The sequence below is a fragment of the Camarhynchus parvulus genome, chromosome 5 (assembly GCF_901933205.1).
Source record: "Camarhynchus parvulus chromosome 5, STF_HiC, whole genome shotgun sequence".
NCBI lineage: Eukaryota > Metazoa > Chordata > Aves > Passeriformes > Thraupidae > Camarhynchus > Camarhynchus parvulus.
The window spans coordinates 26,394,546-26,419,944 of NC_044575.1; the positions used below are offsets into that span (position 1 = coordinate 26,394,546).

Below are 25,399 nucleotides of genomic sequence, written 5' to 3' on the forward strand. Positions count from 1 at the left end.
TTGAAAACTTTTTGGTAAATGGTGATGAACAACTGTATAGGAAGAACAGGGAAGTAATTTCTTAGGGTTGCAACCATCAAGTTGCAGAAAAAAATAGGAAGATTGCAACATGTAAGCATGCAAACCAGAAGAGTCTCAGGCACATTCAAGCACAACATGAAAGTAACATCTGAGCATGACACTTCAAGTTAAAAAAGAACATTTGGTGGTGTGTAGTGCAGCACCACGGGGATGAGAAAGAACATACTGGGATCACATCTAAATTTGCAGAGTTCTAGTCACCTGATAGAAGCAGGAGGTAGTTTTAAACACCCCTCCCCCTCCCCCCCGCCCTTAATTTGGGAACACTTGATTCAGTAAGCAGTATTAAATACAATTGCATGCTGCATAAGACTCCAAAAGAATATCAACCCTTAAATCAAATATATACATTTTTAATATCTGAAATATTTACATGGTGGAACCTATACACGATCCCAATTGTTAAGAACAGTGTTTTCAAGTGTCCTCTCCAGATACAAACAACTAGTAACTCAAGGTCACAGTTATGTTTTCTGAACAGGTCAACCTGTATCCTTCAGTTAAATACAATACAGAGATACTGGAACACCTTTACTTAATTTGTTTGATATTAAGAATTTTGTTTCAAAAATTCAAAATAACCTTGAGACCGTTTGCTCCCTGGAACACAGTCCTCCTGCAATCAAAACAGCTCACAGCACATTATAGATTTGACTTCTTACCCAGGTATGAGATAAAAAAAAATGCAGTTTACAGTACATGTCATCATTTATACCATATCAGTCTATTTATAAAAAAAACATACAAACAAGGCAGGAAAATATTACCTTCTTTTTGTGGACAACAGACTGCATACAGTAGAAAACAAAAGTCAGGGCTAGTTTAACAGTATGGATAAAAACAAGATTTCAGCTTTGTTTGACAACTTATGTTTTAGTTTACATGGTTGGTTTTTTTTTTTTTTTGAAAGAGACGGTTGCATCCAAACAGGGCTTTTTGTTTTGTTTCTAAATACTAAAAAAAAAGTTTTAAAAAATAGTTTCTTCTTAAAAAAGCTGTCTGATTATTTTGGAGACAGAAGGGATAGTAGGTAGGGCTAGAATGAAATCAAGCAGAAAAAAAACCTCAAAAACCATTAGGTAGCACTTACTGAATTTAGGTCCTGCTCTTGGTTTAACTGAGCAAATAAAAAACTTCCTGTGATTTGCACTTTCTGGGAAAGAAACAGAACATCTGCAAGAGATTAGGTTCCCAGCTTCATTAGTAACTCTTAATGGGCAACAAAGTACCAAGATTACTACGGGTTCACATTAGAAAGAGAAGTTTGAAGGAACTCCTTTTCCAGTCAGATGAAAAGATCAAATGACCACAAAAAGCTGTTATGTGAAAACAGCTAAAGACACTTATTTTTAAATTGTATTTTGATCACTTCTTAAATAAAAAAGGGGAAGTATGCTCCCAAAAAAAGACTGATAAACTTGCAGTAAAATCCTTTGTCTTCATCTGTAACTGATATAGTTCCACATTAAGTGCAAATGTTTTGCAAAACAGGGGAATTTTTTTTCTTAATATTTACAAGAATCAGAGTAACATAACAAAATTACCAAAGAGCATGTACAGTAGCTGCAGCTTATAAAACATACCGGTAATTGTACCTCATGTATTATAAAGAGAACCAATGCAGGATTTGATAACTAATTGAGAAGGGTAAAAGGGGCCTCAGAGCAGAGGACAAAAAAATTCACATTTTCTACATAAAAAAATACAGGTCTCAAGTCTCTGAGAACAGAGAAAATTTGAAGTCTCTGAACGATGGGGGAAAAAAAAGCCCAAAATTGAAATGGAACCCTAGAAGCAAGGAGAGTGCTTTATTTCACTAGGCCAATCTTCTTTGCTTCAGTCTCGTATATCAACAACCTCCACATTTTGACTATGAAAACTTCAGCTTCTTCATCTAGTACCTGTAGGAAATACACATTTTACAGATTATTTTTTAGGCTATGCATTCCAGTTATAAGACTAATTATAGATACATCAGAAAAAAATGGATATAGCGTAACACAAGTCCCTCAGAGAGGGAACGAATGAAACTCTGGCAAGTTTGTCTGTCCAGCATCAGTGACCTGACCAGGCTCTAACCACATACTTTTATAGTGCAGCTGTTGAACACTTACAGGTAGAAGCATCAGTAAACTAGTATCCAAAAGTGGTTTGGGAAGAGGCAGAGAAATAGCAGGCTTGGAAATAATGTAAGAACGGGACATTCACATGTGGTGTCTTCCCTTAAATTAACTCCTAATCGCTGCTCATTTTCATTTGGAACTTCCTTGGATATTTGTTAAATAAACCCTCAAAGGATTTCTCTTCCCTGAACTTATTATACAGGCTTTTCTTGAATCTGTACAAACTTTTAGCGTGCATCTCTCCAAAGTTCCCCAAGTCACCTACTAGTCATACCAAAAACAATCTACTATCTTGCACTATGCATGTGGCTCCTATCAACTTTGCCTCCAAGTTTCCTTACAGGAAGAGAGTGGATTAGTTTTTATTCACCTTTCAGTGTATGAAAACATGTTGGAACACTAGCATTATTTCATAATGTTTCTCTTTTCCAACACCAGGCAAAAAAGAGCTTTTATTTTTCTACAGAAAATCACCCTTTGCTCATTAATTAGGAAAAGACCCACTAAACCACTAATAAAAATCTATTCGTAAGAGCGAGAAGGCATAAAACTTTTTATTTCTGATATAGTTCTGTTATTGTTGATTTTGATATCTACTACTGGGGACAAAAATTTTTTTCCACATTTTTGAGTACTGAGAAGTTCTGAAGAGGGGTCAGTAATTTGTACCTAGGTGCTGTAACACAAAGTAATGCCTGTGCTAGCATGATGTGCTTAATAATTTCTAACACATGTTTTCTATTATGGACTCTTGCTATTCTGCATAATAGACTTTTAGCTTCAGTAAAATGTAGAAGGTATATCAGTTACAGAATTTCTGCTTACCATGGCAACATCATCCAGTATGCTCTGAGGTGAGCTGTGAGCCATAACCTGAAAGAAACAAATATTTTTAGACAGAAAACTTAGAGTAAACCCTATACAAATTTTTCGAGAAAATCCAGCTATGTCCAAGGAATTCTGAAAGCTCTGCATGTGCAAGAAGTATTTGCAGTTCATCAGGTTCCAGTACGAGTCATGGCAAAAATTAGCATTAAACTGCATCGGAATCCATCATAGTGAGTCCTAGTTTATGGCCAATTACTGAGGAACAAGTTCCAGGAAGCTCCAGAGATTCACGTGTCCTGCATTTACCAGCTATTCTTGTATCTCCAATTATGTTTTCTTAATTTAAAGAAAAAACTTCCCTTCCTTCAACAATAAGCTGCTAATGGAAGACAAAGGCAAAATTCTGCCTGTATCACTCCTCCTAACTGGATTTCTCATCTACCTGTTAAGTATTTAATTTTTTTTCCAGAACCAAGTAAGTTGTCTTTCAATACCATAGAGTTCCATTTATTTACATATATACACATACCCATATATAATGTAAGGATGAAAAATATTCAACTTCTGCTTTTGACTTTCTGCAAATCAACTGTGTCACAAAACTCTCAGGACTTGCTTTGCCTCTCTTATGGTAGCCCCAAGATAAACCATTATAAACACAAGTACAGGAGTCACTGTTGCATTTTAAATAGGGAGTAAAGCCCTAACTTCACAGAGAATGCAGAAGATACGAACCTTAGAGCAAACAAAGTCAACTAGTGTGGCTTCTTCTTCACCAATATATTCTATTATTTTCTTATTAATCCATGGTCTAATTCGACGTTCCATTAGTGTCTGGAAAAAAACCACAAAACCAAAATTAATAATTACCTTAAGCTTCACTCTGTTGTAAGAGCTGCCCAATAGGTATCTAGAAGAGTCAAACAGCTATTTAGCAGAAAATACATTTTGCTCTCAATGATACAACCCTCAGAGATTTGGCATCTGCAAGTATTTCTGAGAGCTACCCAAACATTTTACAGTCTTTTTTCCTCCTTCCATAAAACTGCTTGATAATTTGTAGTGGCAGTTCGAGGGAAACCAAACAAAAATAAGCAGCCATACTTCAGACTAAGGATTATGTATGAACTATAAATATAGGACTTAAGTTTGACTCCACTTGATGATGATACTCCAATCCACTGGGGTCCCAGTAACCTTGCTTTTCTATTGAATTATAATGTTTACTTGGAAAAATTAAGCCTTTTTAAAAATGGTTAAATGAATCAACTTACTGAATCCACAATTGACCAGTCAAGAGGATAAGCAAAGAGCTCTGGTTTTGCTGTGGGTATCTTCTCAATGAGACTCTTAATGTGCTTGCGCTTTTCTTCTGTATTGACACTGCCTTTGATATTGCTTTTATCTTCTTCTCCATAATCCAGGGGAACAAGTTTCCTTTTCCGGGGCACATCATCGCTGTCTTCATCATCAAATTTATTGAAAACGCTATCCACAGCAAGTTTCTTCCTTTTTACAGCATTGGGCTGATTAGGACTGTTGCAGGCACCTACAATCCAAAAGGCAGAGTAATATATTCATCAACTGCAACTAGTCTGCTCTTCCCTCATTACTTGAGGAATATTACTTTATACGCTACATAAACGTCTATGAATGCTTGGTATTGGCTTTTCATCTCTCAAACTCTGTTACAAAAGTGGCAAAAGAGGTAAAGATATTTAATGGAGTGTGCTCATGACTGACCTATCTGAAAAATAAGGTCTTCTTCCTCTGCCCTGAAACCAATTAGCACTCTCCCTGAGAGAAGACTATAGTTGAGCCCCAGCCTCAGCAAAGGTAGAGCACAGAGTGAAAGGCTGCAATGCGTAAGAAAAGCATTCATCAGACTAAGATCATACAGTCTCCCATCATTCAAGATATAATACAGTGTGAGCTCAAAGTGCAGCCCAGAATAACTCAATCAAAATAGAAAATAATAAACACACAAACCTTCTGGAATACAAATGTTCTTAGTTCTGCTGCTCACAAATAAATTTTTTAAAACAGCAGGAAATTTCTACAGTACTAAGGAATTCTAGGCTCAAATTTCACTCACAACTGCCATCAGTTCATTGTTATATTCTAACAGGAAGAAAAAAAATCTAATTTTCGTTTTCTTTAAAAGGGTCTTAAATAAACATAAGAACTACCTAGGTCTTAAATTTAACATATACTTACACCAATGAGAAGTAGCAATGAGTTTCAAAGAGATATTTACAGATATACTAAGGTGGAAAGGCATGTGAAAATAGCCAATCCCAGCTCAGAACATTCCTACAAAAATTAGCACTTGAACATGCCTAAACTTCACTCCTTTTTTGGCCTCAAGGTTTTGGATGAAGAGAGCTCTATAACGTGTATCTTCTGGATATGCCAACTCAGGCACAGCATCTGGATAACAACTACTTAATATAAATACATCAAACCATCCGACATATTTGGAAAACCATGTGGCTACTCAGTTTGACAATCTTTATTTTGATCCTATAAGGAAGACTGAAATAAAACTTAAACTTGCCCAATTTGAGGCTGAGTCCAATTTTGGGCCGATGTTCCTCCAGTTGCTGTTGTTCAGGTGAATTTTCATGAGGGATAATAATGCCACAGGGAGATTCATCACCAGGTGTGTTAGGAGTTGCATTTCCACTAGCTGAAGAGACAGATGGAGCAGAACTGATGGGTCGTAAAGTTGGTTTAAGGCAGGGCTTTTGTTCAGGCTCCTCCTCCTCTTCCTCTGGTTCTTCTCTTTTTTCTTCTTTTTCTACCTTGTCTTCCTCTTCCTCCTCGGATTCTGGCTCTTGTTTTATTTGTGGCTGCCTACGCCGCTCAGCCTCCTGCTCCATCTAAAATGAAACAGATAATTAGCAAAAATAGAAGGTCTCTCAAAACCAGTACTGTTTGAAAAGAATCCAAAGATCCTCTTCTTTAGAAGGCTGTTAGTCAAGAAAAAGAACCTTAACTACTGGCATTCTTGTAAGGAATCTTGATTAATTCAAATTTGTTTTCAACTCCATCAAATTTGGATGTTGATCTGGGAAGTTTTTTTGTTTTCATTGTTCCTACTGGACTGCCTATCTGAACTTCTTTATAAGAAAAAACAAATAGAGATAATAGTAAATATCAGGTCTCTTACACCAATTTTGCTCAAAACAACCAGAATACAAAGGACTCATTTTCCTGTCAGACCAACAGCAACTCACCCTCTGGAGTTCCGCATCTGGATCTGGATGTCCTTCAGCCAGAAGACGCTGCCTAATTTCTTCTAATTCTTCCTTTTCCCTTTTCCTGTCTCGTTCATCTGCTTCCATCTCCTTCTCCCTGTCTCTTAGCCTCTTCTGAAGAGCACTACCCCTATAAAATATACATATTTTTTATTGAGACAACATTTCAATGAGGGGCTTGTACCACAATACAAGAAAAACTTCACGCAGATATATCCCCCACTAAATGAAAATAAGATTCGTAAGAGCGTCTGGTATCCTCTGTTTTGGTAACATTAGAATCTTAAGATATGAGGTCTCAACCTTACTGTATACAGAATCTACCCCACCACATGAAACAGAGGTAGAGAATGTGGCTGCTGATCTCTTTAGAGAAAGAATTTTTATAGACATTTGGCCAGAACCACTTCTGCTAAATTCTTTTTATGCAAATGTTAGTTAGTCCCATGCTGAAGGATGTTCCCAATCATTTACATTAACCAGCTTGTTCTTCATATTATTTACAGCTTCTTCGCAGTGAATTATTTTAGAGGCATGCTGGTTCCCTTCTCCCTGCTCCCCGCAACTTATTTTGACATTATACTGACCTCTGCCCTGCCTCACAAAAGTAGTCATTGGAATGAGCAGTTATTCCCAAGCATTAACCAGCAGAAGTAAGGAGCTTCCCTTTTCACTCTGCCACTTATGAAGTGACACAAAAATAATTAGGTAATTATTGCCACATTAACCTTACAATGCAACATTGCCAGGCAAATATAAACTCCATAAGCCCCTGCCAACAAACCCTACAATTGTGTTTTAAAAGTAAATGGACATTTTTTTGTTAGGAATACAAAGACATACCTGTAGTATTTTGGATCATCTCTGTCATCATCATAATCTTCTAAGAATTCTTTCAACCGTTTGGCTTCTTTTGCCTGCAAAGAATTGAAACATAAATAACGCTTTCTGGTTTCCTTTCCAGGAGTTTAAAATTTATTAATGTTATTAGCAAGTTAATTGCAGATCTACTCTGCTTTAAACTAAAATACAGAGTTTTCCAAACAGAAAACGGAAAATTTTGGTATTGCATCCAGAGGGTCCACTGGTATTGTGTCACTGATTTGCATATATATATATACACACACATATACACCCCCACCCACATATATATATATATTTATTTGGTTTATTTTGTTTTGCATTACAGATTAAGAGGATCAGAAGTTCCTTTTCTCCAAATCCTTTAAGTCTGCTACTGAGTATTTTAACATGGCAACCTAACTGTATTTTACCAGTACTGCTTTGTTTCAAGAGCTTTTTTAAGACAGTCATGCACAGAAACAAATCTGATGGCTGCTCCTAGGATAAGCAGCCTCCTATTGTGGTACTGAAAAAAAACATGTGGCACCAAAGTACCAGCTTACGTGGTATTAATGTGCAGGCAAAGGAGAAAGAGAGGAAACTCGCCCCACTGTAGAGGACGAGGGAGAAAGAGAGGAGACACTTTCTCCCCCTCTGATAAAAGGGGCAAAATCCTCAGTTTTTTAAGGGAAATTAAATTAGGACCTTCTAACCTGTATTTAAGCAATATCCTTAAACAAACAACAATATATTTCTGTGCTAATGACTTTGAGAAACAAATTATGATTATGGTTGTAATTTCAGCACAAAATGAAACACTGTTTTCTATAACTGCAATCCACAGCCAGCATGTAGGAGGATTTGGAATGAAAAATATTGAGTCAATTTCAAACATTTTTTCCCCCACTCATGCATTTAGAGGGAAAACCCGGATTTCACATGAAACGATGTATTTTATAATCCTCTTTCCCTTGTGTGTTTCTTTGCATATATGGCTTTGAAGCAATTTCCAACCCACTCTCTACTATCTCAACATCTCTCCCCTGGGAATCTATGAAGTGAAATAACAATCCTAAAACCTAAAATAACCTCTTTATGCTTTAGCACAAAACGATGAGATTACAGAATTATCTATCTTCCAAAGGTGTCTTTTCCAACAAAGCTTCCAAGCGTTACATTGGTAACTGACAATTTCACAAGTAATGAACTAAGGACAGGCATTTATTAAGTGTGGAGATACATTAAAGAATATTGTATCATAGCTCACAAAAGGTTTGGGCACGTGAGCAGGTTGGAAGTTAAAAAAACCAGGTCTAGTTCTACCTAAATGACATAGAACACACAGTAGGTTTTGTCACAAATCTGACAGAAGTTACATATGTAATAGTATGTGATGATCAGACCACAGTATTTTGCAGCTGCCTACTTCTCATGCTTATGCCTTCATAAGATCAAACCACAAGGCTTTGTTTTTCAGACTTTAAATAGTACTCCCACTTACTAGACATCTTCTGTTTCAAGTCTATTAACTGGGGTTTTTTTTTGTATAAAAACACACACAGCATTTATACAAAATGAGAGCTCTATTACTATCCATAAATGTAACAGCAGAATATTCCATTCTAAATGGGACCAAGAGAACAAGGCAGGGAAAATTACAAGTCAAACTATAAGCCTTACCATTTCCCGTCTTCTTTCTTCTTCCCTCTCAGCCTCTTTTTCATATTCTCGACTTTTTTTTCGTTCTCTGATTTCCCAGTTTTTAAGACGCTGCAACAGAAGAAAATACACTTCAATCCTCAAGAACATTAAGAAAAGCAGTACCACTTCAAAGTTAGTTTGAATTGTTTTTTAAAATAACTGTACTATAAATAATTTGCATAATTTTAATTCAAAACGCCCGAATAAAAAGTCTGTTTTGACAGTGACAAACATATTCTGCCCCAGCTCACGTACTCAAAAGATAAAAATGTATTTAGGAAAAGAAGAATGATGTATTTTATACTAGTGGACTTGTTATCAACTCTCAGAGACTTTTTTTTATTTAAAGAATCTTAAAAATTCCAACCTACCTCTTGATATGCAGCTTCCTTTTCACGCAGTTTCCTCTCCAGTTTTCGTCGTTCGTAGGCATCTTCTTCATCTTCTTCTCGGTCTCTCTTCTTATCCTTTTCCCGCTCTCTTTCCCGTTCTCTTTCCCGCTCCCGTTCTCTTTCCCGTTCCCTCTCGCGTTCTCGTTCTCTTTCCCTCTCACGTTCTCGTTCTCTTTCCCTGTCTCTGCTTTTTTCTCTGAAGGAAGAAAAAACCCCAAAGTTAAGTAGAGAGCCTCTCCATTCAATCAAATGATTAATAGAGGTTATTTTATTTCTGCAGATACAGAAGATGATTAGCTGGTACAAAAATGGGCATAAAATCAATACTTACTGTTGGGTATTCAAAAATCCACTAAAAGTAATTGTTTGAACACTAACCATTAAATAGCAATATTTACAGAAACTAAGCACGAGCATATGGCAATTTCTTATGAGACTGAGTTAGCAGTTCTGCACAGCCAAAATCACCAGAAATAAAGGGAATCCTTAACAAATCTTTCGTGTTCATGTGGGTTACAGACAATTTCAACACTTCTGACAAGATGATTTAATGTGAAAGCAGCACTTGGTATATGATATGATTAAATACAGCTTGAATGAGTAATTCCCTTGCTTTTACTAAAAAAACCCACAATCCAAACAAAAAGCCCAAACCAAACCAACTGAAACAAAACCCCCTGAATTCCAACAAAGGAAATGATAAAACCTGCTTAAGCTAAGAAATGCCACAAACATAAGACAACTTTAAGCAGGAATAAAGCTAATAATGAAAAATAGGAGACACCTGAGATAAAACCAGTATGCTTATATCATATCTGGACAGTTGCTTACTGCATATTGCAGTTTTTATATTCTTGTGCTGTGGGGGAAGCCAAGTGTTCTCCTAGTCTGGATTTCATGCTCTTACTCTGATCTTCCACAAGGATCATTCCCTTTTGAATGGCAGTTGATCTACTGAACTATATGCAGCACTAAGAAAAAGTGAAATAAATACTAGCTGAAGTACATTTACCTTGATCTGCTCCGATCCTTGCGATCTGAACTCCTTTCACGATCTCTGTCCCGGTCTCTGTCTCGTTCGCGGTCTCTGTCTCGGTCCTTAGTTCGGTCACGGTCCCTATCTCGCTCCCGTTCACGCTCCCGTTCCTTCTCCTTCTCTCGTTCACGTTCCCTCTCTCTTTCACGCTCCCTCCTTTCTCGTTCACGCTCCCGTTCCCTTTCTCTTTCTCTGCGTTCTTTTTCAATTTCCTGTCTTTCTTTCTCCTTTTTGCCTTTTTCCTCCTCCAGTTTCTAAAAACCAACAAGAAAACTTTCATAGTTAATTTTGTAGTTACACAAACTGGATATTCCCGACGCAACACACAAGGCTGGTAATGGAAATACCAAAACCGCCACTAATTTTAAAACATTAAATAGGGCTTGGTGGGTATTTTTTGGAACTCGTAAGTATGAAATCAAAATGCAGCAATCACAAGACTAAGTTTTGTGCAAAAGCACAGATCTACACAGACCAGCAATCTCCAACCTTAGCAGAGTAGGGCTGGTCTTGTATTATGAGCTGACTATACTGCACATTCAGTGCACACAAGCAGTCATGATTCAGGTGGGACTCAAATTCTACTGGCCCTATAAGCCAGTTGGGTACAAGTAAAGTGAACTTCCAGCTGATAAAATTAACTCCGTTCAATTAGGAAAATATATTTCAGTGGAATGCTTACTGGGACAGTGAGTTGTTTCCCAAAAAGTCTTGGCACACTAAAACCATCCTAGATGAAAACTTGGGTAAAGAAATATATCCACTTACACACGGTGCATGTGGTTAAACAGTGAAGAAAACTGCCACTTTTCCCCTTTTCCCTCCCTAAAAAAGGTCTAAGTGTTCATTGGTAAGAACTGGACTCTGCAGAATGGAATCTTAACTTCCACCACTGCAAGATGGAGACAGTTAAAAAAAGGTTGGAAATAGCTCTTTTGAAACACAGAAACCAAAGGTTACCTGCTACAGTTTTACTAAAAATTGTACAAAATTGCCCCTTTTTTCATATAGAAACAGTTCTTATGACCAGAATTCCTATAAGACAATAGAAAATACATCAACAGAACGATAGATAAATCCATCCTTGGAAGCAATTGTTATGTGTTCACTTACAGATGCTGTGCTAGGACATGGGCCGCCAACACTGGATTAACCTTGCCTATTAGCTATGTTTCTGGGAGGAAGAGCAAGTACACGGTTCACAAATACACCAAATAACAACCAAATATACCAAATTTCAACCTGATGGATGCAAGAATACCACTTTGTGAACAAATATTGAGCAGAATAAACAGGTTTATCCCCTTTGGCTCCACGTTTACCATCACTGAAATGAAATTAAAAACTGGAACAATGAAACAGCATTTTTTCTGGTTTGTGTTTTTTTGTTCTTTTCTTTTAAACAAAGCATTTAAGACAACTTTAAAAAGCAATCTTACCTGATTAGTGTTCTTCTGCCATAGGCACAGAGACCAGAGAACCGACAAAGGATTACAGAAATAAAGCTAATTCACTAGTGATTAATGTATCCAGTGAAACTATGCTGCATTGATAACACAATACAGGCAAACCCATGTTGGATACATTGAAATCACAAAGGAAAAAGGGACTAAAAATGGTAGGAATTGGTAGAAAACTGATGTGAAAAAATAAAACATAGATCCTATAATACACACTGGGCTGAAAAACTAATTTCTAAGGACTGTATTATCCAGGAGCTTTACAGTGTTAAATCTCAGTAAGGTCAAATTTTAAACTAGGTTGTCAACTTTTAAAAACAACTTACCTCAAATTTCATATACTTTTAAAGAAAGTTTACATACTGAAGTGGTTGATACTTACAGGTTATCTTAGATGTTCCAATAGAAATTTCTTTAGTTGAACTCCTGCTTTTTCACCACTCTCAAAAAATTTGTTTATGGTGAGATTTCCCAAGAGAGTGGGTTTCTTTCTTTTATTTAAAATATATTAACAGAAGTGTAAATACACACAGCACAAGTTTTGGTATACTAAAATCCTTTTCTGAAGTCCACTTCCTTAAAATCCAATTGAAAAAATAAACGGGTGTATTTTGTAATCAAAATCTGACCTCAGTCAACTTCTGTAAACCTAAATAACAGTATCTGACAGGGTAATGGGATGGGAACAGTATCAGATAAACTGAAGTAATGAACAGAAATGAACAGGTAGAAGAATTATAAATCTTACCTTGAGCTCTCTTCAGACTCGTCCGTGCTGTAAATGGACGCCCCCTGCAATGCTGATACCCTGACAGTCTGTCGTTATTGTTTATAAACTCATACCAAAAACATGCAAAGGTTCACTGTGCTCACTAGCCCGCTGCTAAAGATTCAACAGCCCCTTTTAAACATATCCAATACACACAATGACTACTTCCAGTTGATTTTTGATGTTAAGAAATCCAAAATAGCCCCCCAAAAATACAAATCGAGGGCAGTGAAATGCCCAACAGCTTCTGAAACAGTGAAGCTTGGTTTTTTGTTTGTTTTGTTTGCAATTTAAAAAAAAGTATTACTCATTTGCATTTTAGTATCAGTGACAACTTGGGGCTTGGAATTGAACATAATTCTACTGAAGTTTCACCACTAAACACTTTCATATTCAATTGCTGAGCTTCTTTGGTTGACTTTTTCTAGATTTTTTTTTCCCCCAGGTTTCTATCTTGCAAAGCTTTGGTCAAGAGAAAAACAGAAAACATGTACATACAATAACATGTAGTCACCTGTGTTCATACTGATACGGTTGCATGAAAACATGGTACCATCCCCAGTGACTGCATGTGGTAAAGCTGAACAACATGGGCACAATTCACCTTGCTGTATCTTCAACATTTTCTTTAATGCTGATGTGGGGGTATTTTGAAAGAGAAGTGTGTGCTCAAAAGAGCAGCTTGTTGATACTTCCCTAGGCCAAGGACCACTCCAATCTTGTTGGGGAAAAATTAATACCAACTTTAAGCTAAACATGAAAATAAGAACATCACATGCATAGCTGTGCTCTCCGATCCGCAAGTATCACTTTCCAAAGCAGAAATATTCACATTTGCACTAGCATTAGTGGAAACTTCTGTAAGTGGGGACCCTGGGGTGGGACTTGATGTGCACAAACATTTCCAAGCCAGTTACCCCTTTGCATATTTTTCTGAGGGGGCATCCATAAGTATAATAAAAAACAGAAACTCATACTTACATCCTATTCCATGTTACTTTCCAAGCTGTGAGTTTCATCTTGCATTAGTCACCATATGATCTCTATCATAATGGTGGGGGTCAATGAATAGATTAGCTTTATGGGAATTTACAGTTCTTCCATGCATCTAAAGTTTGGTAAGTCTGGTAACCACTGACCTAGTTTTAATCTTCCCCCACTCTTAACTTAGAACTATTAAAATAAAAGACTTTAATTTAATTCAGTTTCATCTCTTCAAAAATCTTGGACAATGTTACAAATCTACCTAGAGAAACACACTCAAGTGTATGTCTTATACTGCAGCCCCGTTTAGCCTTCACTTATAAATATCTTGACTTAATGTATGTGTAGCAACTTAAGCTGCCTTTATTCATGCTGAAGTGAGAAGACTGAAAAATATTTGGCAGCAATCAAAGTCTTAGCATACAGATGTCACATGGGCCACTTTAACGTGGCAACTGTCTTTCTCTGACTTGTAAAGGACTACATGTATATTAAACCTAATACAAACATAATTTTAAGTGATATTGCAATGTACTGCTAAATTTTAGAATAGTGGTTTTTTGGATTTTGAAAAAGCCTAATTTGTATCAAGTGCAAAAACAAGAATACTACCTTGTGTGTGTCTCTGAATTTACTGATCTCTCTTGATATCAGGTCTCTTTTGTCTTCCTCCATTTCTATAGCATTTATATCCTCCTAAAAAACAAGGGGGACAGGAGTAAAAGCATTAACAGCCATCTGTACAGACATAGGAGAACAAGAGAAAAGCTGAAGGTTAGAAGTTTTCAACCAGTCTTGCAAGAGATAAATAAAGTCCTTCTGCAGTACCAAACCTGACAGTCTGATGTTAATGAGTGGAAAAAAAAAAAATCAGATGGACAAGAGTCACAAATCTGGCAACTAGCAGTAAACATAGTCATTGTCAAAGCCTACAATGTAAACGAACCTTGGTGATGAGTGGATAAGGTATCAGTGGGGCCACTGGAAATCTGCGGAAAATCTGCGGAAAAATCCACGGAGATTTTTTTTTTTAAAAATTGATTGCACACTACTCTGAAAAACAATGTTTTGTATGTTTGTACTACAAAGCAATATTGTATTGCTGTGATCTCATTTCTTTGATTCAACAAAGTTACAGAAGAACCTCGCTAATTCTCCCTCTGCTGAACTACTTACAAACACATAGTGATGTCTCATGTTAGTAAGACTTCACTGAATTACAAGTGTACTACAGGATATTAGTACGCTACGGTAGCATCAGAAACAAGGCTAAGCTACACTTGCCAAAATAAATATGTATATTTGCAGTGGGTATGTCTTGATCTCATTTACTCGCTAATTCGCAGAATTTGGTAGATTGCACCTGCTCTTATAGTTAGTGCGAATTAGCGAGGTTCCCCGTGCTTGAAATTGAAAACCAGATTCCACTCACTCTCAGCTCCCCGCACACATTTTCAACTCCCCCATAGCAGTCATGCCTTCACCCAGAAGAACTAACAGCCTCTGCTGCTAACACCAGCAGGAGTCATCTCCACACCAAGCCCTTCAAGGGACAACAGCCCCAAAGCTGGTGAGCTTCCACGCCCCCCCCCCTCACCGCCCCCACAATACGTCTGCATCCACCTTCCCTTTCCCCCCCACCCTCAACAGTCTTTGTCTCCCCTCTCCTTTATGGACAAGAGAACAAGAAGCTAGTACCATCTCTTCACTCCCACCTCTATCCACACAGGCCAAAGATGGCAACTTTCAAGTTTCTTGTGTTCCTTCCCAGTATGGAAAGGATGATGGGGTGCAATTTCAAGCCACAAGTGCTGTGTATTTTAAAAGAGCTCATTTGGCTACTCAACTGGCTCAGATTTGTAAAGTTCTACACAACACAGAGCTAAGAGAGTATTGCTCTGTCACAGGGACATACCCAGCACCCAGCTCTTCATGACTGCAAAGGTCTCTTACAATGTTTAACTACCTGGCATTATTCATGGCCATATATATGTATATTTACCCACAGGATAATACACATTGTAACAGTGCTTGCAACAAAAAAAAATTACAGCTGATAGCATTAGACAGCGACTCATTTGCAAATTGTCATCAAAGAAAACATCTTCTCCCACAGGGGGGGAGAAGAAAGAAAAACAAATTCTCAGCTCAGCACTTTTATACCTCAGGTTGGCCATGACTAACAATATTGTGGGAAGATAGACTTGCTCCCTGAGGGAGATGTTTCTTGCACCACATTTAAACTCCACAAGCATTTGAAACTGCATCATTGCCTTGGAATAGGTACTTTGCAGAAGACTTAAGTGGGTAAAAATCTTGGTCAAACAATTTTCCAATCTCTTTCATCTCTTTCCAATTCTCTTTCATATAAGGTGCAGAATGGTAGGTGGGAAAGCCCATTTTCCAATGGTTAGAAACTTTGCTGGAAAAGCTAAGTCTGAGTTTGCTTATCCTTGTTCCCCCTTCTCCATTTTGTTTTAATCCATAAAAAGGTCATTCACAGAAGCAGGTCTAAACCAGAACATTCATTCTTGCTTAACATATTTTTTTTTTTTTGCATTGCACAAGATAGGAAAGCTGGCTGACCAAATCCAGCCAAACTGAGATGTGTTTAGAAGTGATTTTGTAAGGCAGGAAGATTACAATGTGCCTTTCATCCCCGAAGGATCCCTTCAAGGACATACACAACTAATGAAGTGCTTCCACATATGAGCAGACAGTTGCAACCAGTTGGATCAAGGCACACTACAAGAATGCATTCAAAAAGCAGAGAGAAGTATTTTGTCAAAAACTACCAAATTCGTGGCATTACAATAGCACCCTGGCATCTTTCACTGGAAGTGGATGGTATGCAGGAACTCTTTACAGTTGTTTTTTAAGTTCTTATCTGAAAAACCCTATAAGCATACACAGATTAAACTGCACTAAATTCAGTATTTCCACCTTCAGAGGGATGAAAGGTCGGTTCAGTCCCGCCCAGATTCAAACCTGTTGTTCCAAGAAGTTTATGTGCTTAAATCCCTAAACCATCCTGAAGGGATGGTGTCTATAACTGACTAGCTTTCAGCTCAAAAAAAAAAAAAAGGAATTGCTGCTGACATCAACGCTTGTTGATTTGTTTTCTCATCAGAAGTTTAGGTTTAAAGTATTTGCACAAGGTTTGGCCATTATATAAAGGTGAGTTGAAGAAAAAAAAAATCTGTTTTGTCCAAAATCAAAACACATACGTCCTCCTTCTTTTCCTTTTTCTTCTTCCTGGGGTGAGAGTCAGATTCCTGGGAGGGGGCATTGAGCTCGCTGGAATATTCTCGTATTAAGACTTCAATGGCCCCTTTAATTATCTGATCTCTTCTCTTCGTTTCCTCATCCAGTGCTTCATCATCATCATTTGTTGTCTCTGGTCTGGAGTTCTAAGGAAAAATGGCAAAGTAACAGGACTTACCAAATTGAGAGTAATAGTTGTTTTATCAGAAGTTCGCCTTTCATCATCACATTCATGCCCCTACAGTATTTACTATAAAAAAGCAAAATCCCAAACAAACAAAAAAAAAAACATACAAAAAAAAAAAAAAAGAAAGAAAAGAAAAAACCCAAACAACTCACCACATGAAAACCAAACCACCTACAAATATGAGTAATTATCAATAGCATTATATTAGTCAGATCTTTTCACACTGGCAATACCACAGTTTATTGCACAGTTTTATGGAATGGATGCAGAGAGCAAGTGTAGGATTGCATAATAAAATAACATATTAAAATAGAACAGAAAAATGGTGATTAAGGCAGTAGACAGGAAAAGAGATAACACCCACACGCTCCCAGAAAGGCAATCACTATAGTGCAGCTCTTGGTCAAAAGTTTTGCCTTTTATGTTCCAGAACTTCAAGTCACTTCAACAGCAGTCCCTCCAAGCCTTCTACTTAAATGCCATGCAATACGAATGCCTACCTAAAACTTCCAAGCTGCAACTTCAAATTGGAGAACTATATTAAAGAAACATCATTAGGGAAAACATTCCTTGAACAACAAACTATTGTTAAAATTATTGTTGATCCAGTACTTTGCAGTTCCTCATCTTTTTGCCCCTTTCAACCTTGTAGGGAGGAAAAGGAACACAAAGAAGTGCCTTCCCCTACATTTTATGTGAAAGCAAGGAAAGATGATGTGTACACCAAGCAAGGCAGCCCACCTCTCGATCCCCTGAATCTTTTAGAAAAATGGAATCTCACCTGAGAATCCAGCTGGGTATCCCGTCAAACGATAGGTGGTGGGTGAAGTGAGGGGGAGGGAAGGGTCTGATGGAGCAGCAGCTAAGAATGAGGGGGAAGGGAGGATTCAGTTGGAGCTGAAGAAGCTGCCAAGCCAAGGAGAAGCAGGCTGAAAAGAGCTAGAAGGTGGTGACAGGGGGTGGAATTGAAGAGATCCAGGGAGAAGAAGTGATCAGGGAGAGCAGCTAATACGATAAAGGTTTGCTTGGTGTGTCTCTGTATGAAATCATGTTGTAGTTTATACGTTTGATTTCTTAGTTCAAAATATTCGAGAAAATTTGAAACTTTTGGATCCAAGTGGCACCAGCACACCAATGATGGTATGAAGGAATTGCAAGCAGTTTGATCACAATGCACTTCATCAATACTCCTCAGCAATTCACAGCCTTTCTTTGCACCACCACAAAAAGGAGCAAAAAACCAGCCAAATCCAGTAAGACCCAACAAAAACTATGGAGTTAATCTCATTCTACCATACAGTTCTCATACAGTTGCCTTCACCAAAGTCACAAACAGTACCTGCTGCTGCATTACCATCAATCCCCCCAGACTGACTGTAACTCACAGAAAACAAAATTCCGGAGAGATGTACAAGAGCTCCAGAAATACTTTAAAGCTTGTTTGTAACATCAGCTGTGAAACACAGTATCACAGGTGATGCCAACATGAAACAAGTACAGAATGAAAGGGCAGTCCAATCAAGCCCTTACCTAGGCTAAGAGCTCGTACAGTACTCCATTCAAATCTCACAAAGTTCGGACTCTGCTTTCCTAAGCTATTGGATTTCATCCCAAACACAGGATATCCAGTCAAAAATATGTCAAGAACTTCAAGTCATCATTATGCCTCTACTTCTGGTTAGGTAAAATGAAATAAAAGTATCTGTGTTTGCACTATAATCTACACACATTTAAGAAAAATTCCAGACTGAAATTTTTAAAATTTACTTGCTACAGCATTATTAGAATTTTTAGTTTTCTAAACTAGAGCCTCTTCTCACTTTGACTTTACAGAAAAAAACTGGTTTTAAGTTGTATCTTAAAGCACATACAAAACTTTAGGAGTTAAGAGACAAAGCCCAACTTGATTTGGGTTGAAATACAGCAAAAGTTCCTTTCAGCAAAGAAACAGACACCATTAACTTCAATGAAAGCTTGTCAATTAAGTATCTTTGCATCTCAATAAGAATTCAACACAGCAAATATCTGCAATTATTCCAGAGCAGGTCCTTAGCTTTAGAAAGGGATAGTACAAAAGCAATTTTCCCCTCTACTAAATGTCTGAAAGCAGCCCACTGCCTGATACCTGTCTCTTCTAGTGAACAATCTACTTCTTTCCTTTTCATTTATTTGTTCCAAAAGATCATCAATTCCCCTCAGACAGCAAATTTACAGATTGACAGAGTAACTTCTTCTAGGGTTTAAGCACTTTCAAGAGTTTCTAAACAAAAATGAGGCAACAGAATCAAAACATACAACAAATCCTACTGCACTTCATAATGAATTACAGAATTGATTCTAGAAATGTAGTTGTAGCTTGCAGGTAAGTTCAAACACTATGGAATTAAGAGCTGACATTTCTCTGCCTTTCAACGTATCTTCAGACTCACTAATGTGAATCTGGCAGAATCCTAAAATCAATAAAAGACACAGAAAGAAGTAGAAACAGACATGCTCACAATCTGATCTAGAAAGTAACGTTACACTGACATTCTACTAAAAGAGTGCAAATCACACATTATATACATACCCCATTAGATGCCTTTTTCTTTGCTTTCCATTCATCTAGCTGAGCCTTAGTCTTTGCATCAACTTTGACAAGCAGCTTCTTCTCTCCAATCTGGAGGTCATGGAGTAGTCTCAGTGCTCGTAGGGTAGAATCTGGTTCTTTGTACTCACAAAATCCAAAGGCTGAAATGGATGATTGAAATGAGAAGTAAACACATTAAAGCTCTTCAGGTAATTTACTTTGTTTAAAAAAGCCAGGAGTACACATCATTAAAACTCAACGTACACCCACTGAACTCATCTTTGATATAATTAACAGTCCAATAAATAAGATGGAACCAGTACACACGTTGTAGATGTCCCATGCCTGGAAACTTCCATGGTCAGGTTGGATGGGGCTCTGAGCAACCTGATCTAGTTGAAGCTGTTCCTGCCCTTCAAAGGGGGTTGGACTAGATGAACTTTAAAAGGTCCCTTCCAACTCAAATGACACTATGATTGTGTTTGTAAAGATTTTGACATATCTGTCTTAACTAAAAAATGCAGTCTATATGATGACATCTCAGGTGGATTTGCAATTGTCTGATGACCAAGGGCATCAATCAACAGCTCATTGTTAAACTAGAGGGAAGGGTTTCAAACTTTCAAATATTCAAACTAGGTTCTTCACAACAGTTACATAAAACTGTTAAATGAGAAAAACATTTTTGACAGCAAAATAAAAGTGTGAGAGATAAAAAAACTGAAGAAATTGAACTACATCCTTAAAAAGAAAAAAAACCCATAAACCTAGCAAGATACAAAAATACAGCAAAAAAATAGTAACAAAAATTGTTTCCTGCAGTCACTTTGAAAAGGTCACAAAAATTCAATCAGTTCAACTTGACAATAGGAAAGGTAAATTTTACATCAGGAAAACCTCCTTCATAGAGAAGCACAATACATATTATTGGAAGTGACTTGTAGAAGTGTTAGAATAGTATCTTTCTTTGGGGGCTAAGTCCAAAGTGGCAAAGCTTTCTCAGGAATAGTCTATACAATCATCAGCTTCAAAAAAGAAAGATAAGCAAACTAGGCTCCCAAGACATCTTTCCATTTAACCATTCTTAATTATATTATTTTATTCTCAGATCCAGAAAATACTACCCCTTTACTAGAAAGCATTTCACAGCTATCATTTTACAGCATCTTAAAATGTAAAATTATTAAGAACAGCAATGTGTCACAATATTAAAATACTGCCAGCTAATAAAAAAAAGGATATCTAGAGATTTTGAAAAGCATGAACATTTACCTTGAAGTTTTCCAGATGCCCCTTGCACTCTCTTCCAACTCAAAACCAAACCACATTTCTGCAATTAAGAGAAGTATCATTAATTATTATATTCAAAGCATTACAAAAATGTGACCCCTTTTTGCAAAATATTATAAAATTAAAACAGGGTAAACTCTACTAAAAATAAAATACGTCTGTATTCATAGACATCTATAGTGTCAAAAAGCTGTACTCTCCATTTTCAGATTCAGGCATAGTGGGCTGCTATTCCAGTGAGTGAGAATACCTCTACTTTAAGTTTCACATTGCTTGTGGGTCCTTTATTCATCAGCCAGGGATGAAATTTAATAAGCAGTCTGTGTACTTACTGCTAGAAGCTGCCGTATGAGCATGTCTGAGGCCTTCTCTGAAATGTTGCCTACAAAAACAGTAGTAGTGGGACCGCAGTTTTCATCATTTTCTTTGTTCTTTAAGCCGGGATGATCTTTTCTGACTCCCAAATGTTTTCCAACCATAGATACTGTGGTAGGGACTAACACCTATGAGGAGGAGGAGAAGAAGTTGTAAAATAAAGCATTGGACTGGTTTGTTTTTTGGTTTTTTTTTTTTTTTAATTGGTAAGACATGAGACTTAGGGATGCACCCTTATTTCAAATTTGAATTTTCATACAAACCTCAGTTAGGCTTATGGAGTAAGACACCAATAAGCAGTTCAGGCTTTAATACTTTCTACAACACAAAAAGATGGCCATTTTCTGGCAAAGGAAGCTAACAAAAGATAACTGAACACAGCCACAGGAGGTCTCAAGGTGAGCATACAATAACACTAGGTATTATTTCTCCTACAAATAACAAGTTTGCAACATTTGAGTCACTGGAAGTTGAATTACCTTACCTAATAGTGTAAAAACAAAGCTGTGAATAAAAAAGTAACTCTGGCTCAAAGACTTCAACAGACACATGACACATGATCTTAAAGCTTCCACACAGTGAATAAACACTACTGCTTTATTTAATAAACACACAACACAAAGCCTCTTTAGGTTAAGGAGCAAACATCTGTAAATTAACTGTACAAAGATAGGCAGGATCATCTGCTCAATTTTGCTACACTTCTTTCACCTAAGAGTTAATAGTTCTTATGCATAGCCTCTCTTCTCAGAACACCTTTCTAGAAGTGTCACTTACTAAAAGTTATTCTAATCACAAAACTGAATAATAAATTTGTTTCAGTATCTCTGTCTTAAACTGATTACCATGAACATACCCTCCAATAGGAGATAATACAAGCTATCCAAAATTTCTGTAGTTTGGGGAGATTTCATTCCTGGAAAATCACACAAATGGTAACTCACACTGAAGTCAAGAAGAAACGTTTATATTTTAAAGCGCAATTTTTTCCACCCAAAAATCATAAACCTCCCTTCCAACTTGAAATTTGTAACATAGACAAAGAAACCTTTCATTTGCTTTTCCACAGATGGATATTACATGCAACTATTCCTTTTCCTGCAACATGGAGACAACAACCTTATCTGTAAGCTTGTCAAATCACATGTTTTTGGACAACCTAGCAGTGCTGTGTGATGGCCTCATAAATCTGGATGAGGTAATGCCTCCAGGGTACTATGTCAGGGCTACAAACTCCAGAGTAAGACACCTGGAATCTCCCTGATCTAACTGTACTGCACAGGAAGAGCACACATGATCCAAAGACAAAGCCTTTCACTGTGTTGGCTTCACTGTATTTTAGAGAAGTATGTCTTCTTGCAAGAACAATAATTGCTTCACCTCTGCAGCTGTTGTCTCCAGACATTACTTCAAACTTTGTCTAGGTGAGAAATCAGCACAACATTTGCATTATAGCTGCATTTAAAATTAAGCATGTTCTTCCATAATATAATTCTGACAGAACAGAGCAAAACAAAAACACTGGTGACATATACTAAGTTTTACTCTCAATTTTATTTGGCTATAATCTCATCCCTACTGTAATACTTACAGTTGGAGCAGGAGCCATGATGCCCATTGGTACAGGAATCATAGGGGTTCCTGAGAAAGACAATACGTTAATATTAGTCTGCACTGTTGAGAACTGATGAATACAAATGCAATAATTGCAGACATGATTTTCAAACTAGACAGCAATTTTGGTCAACTAAGAATTTCACAGTACTGATTACCAGTAATTCCTCAAGCATTCCAAGGAAGTGAATATATAACATACCATAGGCATCCTGGTCACTTTCTGGTATTAACATTTCAACTTTGTCACACACAAATCTATTTCCAGAGCATATTCAAGCCACAGTATTGTTCTAGAAGACAGTGGGGTGATAAATGAGGCAGGGAATTCTTGAGAGCAAAGGCAGCTGATGCCCTACAGATGATCTCGTTCCCAGCTTACACAATTCCCACAAGTACAATGGTTTTGCACATGGCTTTAGGGATGAGGTCCTGTAGAGAACGGCACCAGGCTTCATGCCACTATTTATGGAATAGCTTAATAAAGGCAGCATAAAAAACCTCTACGGAGAAGCTGCTGAACACTTCAATTGGCAGTCTCCAACACCTAATTTAAAACAATACAGAATTTTAATAATATTCATTAATATTAAATAATATTTTAAATTAATATTTAATGAGATGAAACTTCTTTTACACTACCAAATTCACTAGCAGCTTTAAGCACTTTCATGAGCCAATATCTGATCATTAGAAAGGCTCTTTACATGACAGCTGCTAGAGGTTAAATATATTAAGTGAATGGATTTCCTCAAAACTACTTGTTCATCAGCAAACACATTGACACTTGAGAACAGTGAGGTCAATCTCATGTTCTTCACAGGAATCCTGTATCTCCTTTTTTTTTTTCATTCTACAGACTTCCATTGTTTTTTCCCTCTCAATCCTTCCCTTACTGTTGTATTCAGAAAATTCTAAACAAATTTCTGCAACCTACTGCCCCTGGACTTGTTCCCCCACTCTCTCTAGTGTTTAGTCTTAGAATACTTCTCCTCAGACATCCTTTCCAGTTTTTTCCTCATCCACTCTGGTTTTGCTTTATTTATGTTTTTATTTTCTCCAGCTCTCAATTCTCTTCCTCGGTCACTTCATATTAAGGTCATACTACCTCTTCTTCTTCCAAATCATTTAGACAATCTAAACTGTATTGCTCTCCCATGTTCTCTGTTTTAATACACCACAGCATCTCACAGGCTGTAGCAACTACTCACAAGCAAGACTGGTCATGCAGCCCTATAATGAATATAATTATCACAATGGCTTTTAAAGTTACAGCTCAGCAAACACACTTGTGTTACCACTGATAGTTTCATAGAATTATCTGCCCAATGTTTAGCAGAAGCCACAAAAATCCACTGAAATATTGGGCATTGTCAGGAAATATAATGACCATAAAGGCATCGTTTAGCTGCTACAGAAAAGCTTGGTGCACCGAGTTTTGAGTAAGGCCTACAGATCTGGTCTCTGCAAACCAAGGCTGCCCAGCCTCACAGAACAGCACCTACATGACTTCACTGCACTGGTGAAGCAGCTGCTTTATTAGGGAACGTTGCACCCTCCACACTCTTTGAGTGTGGAGGTTTGCAAGGCATGGAACGTGGCTGAGGTGTACAGAACAACTGAACTCAACCTGCCCGACTTCCACATCAGAACTGGGGCAGGAGGGAGACACTGACTAGGCAGCGAGTTTAAAGATAGACTTAAGAAAGTAGCACTTTTCACAGCAGTTAATGAACTTTTCAAATTTGGTTTAAGAGGTGACAGAGATGAACAGAGTAAAAAATTCCAAAATGTTCACAAATGACAGGTCCAGAAGAAGACAAAGAACAACCAGAAGATCATACTTGAAGATCCCCAACACTACCGGCGTATGAAGCAACAGACTCAGAAAGCAGACAGGCATACATGCCCACCCTAAATATTGCCTTCTAGTCCCATTGCCACACACTGCATCAGCCTATATGGACTGCAGGTCTGACCTGTTACAGCATTTCTGGCATGCAAAATGGGGTTTTTTTACACCTTAGTGGTATCCAGTAATCTTCAGAGATTTATCAGAATCACCTCCTTATCAAATCTTCCACACTAATATTGGGAAATGCTAGAACTTCCTGTTTTCAGCAACTGTATTTTTAAGCAAAACAAACCACCTTCCTAACTTCATTATTATGCAAGCAAACTACTCCAGCTGAAAATCTTCAAAAAATTAAAGGCTGAGGTAACTAAGACATTAATTTTTGACCAAACAGCTAGCTAAAGATAATATTGTAAGTCACTACAATTGCGATCTTACATACAGACTAAATTCAGAGCAGATTTCATAAAATCTGTGGCATTTTCAGCTCTACTGATGTGCTCATACTAAGAAGTGAGATCCACATCCTCTGCAAGACAAAATATGTTGTCTGCACAGGCAAGCAAATCATGTTTCTCTTATGCAGACAAAAGCTTTATTCTCACCTAATACCAGTCTTCTCCACTCTACATACTATTTAGATTCCTAATACTAAAATGAGACTATTTAAACACAAGAGAACAAAAAGATCTTTGTCACACATGCTAAGAAGCAAAATGTTCATAGCCAAAAATTATAACAGGCATTTTAAAATAAATTTCAGAAAGA

The 25,399-nt window shown here is 37.3% G+C and overlaps 1 protein-coding gene across 2 annotated transcripts in view; it reads right to left on the reverse strand.

Annotated features, from left to right (window-relative positions):
- Window positions 1–418: 418 nt before the first annotated feature.
- Window positions 419–25,399, reverse strand: part of RBM25 (RNA binding motif protein 25) — a 32,820-nt gene continuing 7,839 nt past the window's right edge. Inside the window, exons 3-19 of one of the 2 annotated variants that reach the window (XM_030949095.1) lie at window positions 22,754–22,803; window positions 21,120–21,290; window positions 20,770–20,827; window positions 19,498–19,658; window positions 16,705–16,887; window positions 14,424–14,477; window positions 14,090–14,173; window positions 10,241–10,518; window positions 9,208–9,424; window positions 8,816–8,905; window positions 7,136–7,209; window positions 6,272–6,422; window positions 5,590–5,914; window positions 4,307–4,581; window positions 3,768–3,866; window positions 3,030–3,077; window positions 419–1,982 (exon numbers count right to left, since the gene is read on the reverse strand). In XM_030949095.1, coding sequence (XP_030804955.1) covers window positions 1,890–1,982; window positions 3,030–3,077; window positions 3,768–3,866; window positions 4,307–4,581; window positions 5,590–5,914; window positions 6,272–6,422; window positions 7,136–7,209; window positions 8,816–8,905; window positions 9,208–9,424; window positions 10,241–10,518; window positions 14,090–14,173; window positions 14,424–14,477; window positions 16,705–16,887; window positions 19,498–19,658; window positions 20,770–20,827; window positions 21,120–21,290; window positions 22,754–22,803 — 2,411 coding nt within the window. In that variant the 3' untranslated portion in view covers window positions 419–1,889. The remainder of the gene's footprint in view (window positions 1,983–3,029; window positions 3,078–3,767; window positions 3,867–4,306; window positions 4,582–5,589; window positions 5,915–6,271; window positions 6,423–7,135; window positions 7,210–8,815; window positions 8,906–9,207; window positions 9,425–10,240; window positions 10,519–14,089; window positions 14,174–14,423; window positions 14,478–16,704; window positions 16,888–19,497; window positions 19,659–20,769; window positions 20,828–21,119; window positions 21,291–22,753; window positions 22,804–25,399) is intronic. The other variant, XM_030949096.1, reaches the window with a different exon arrangement.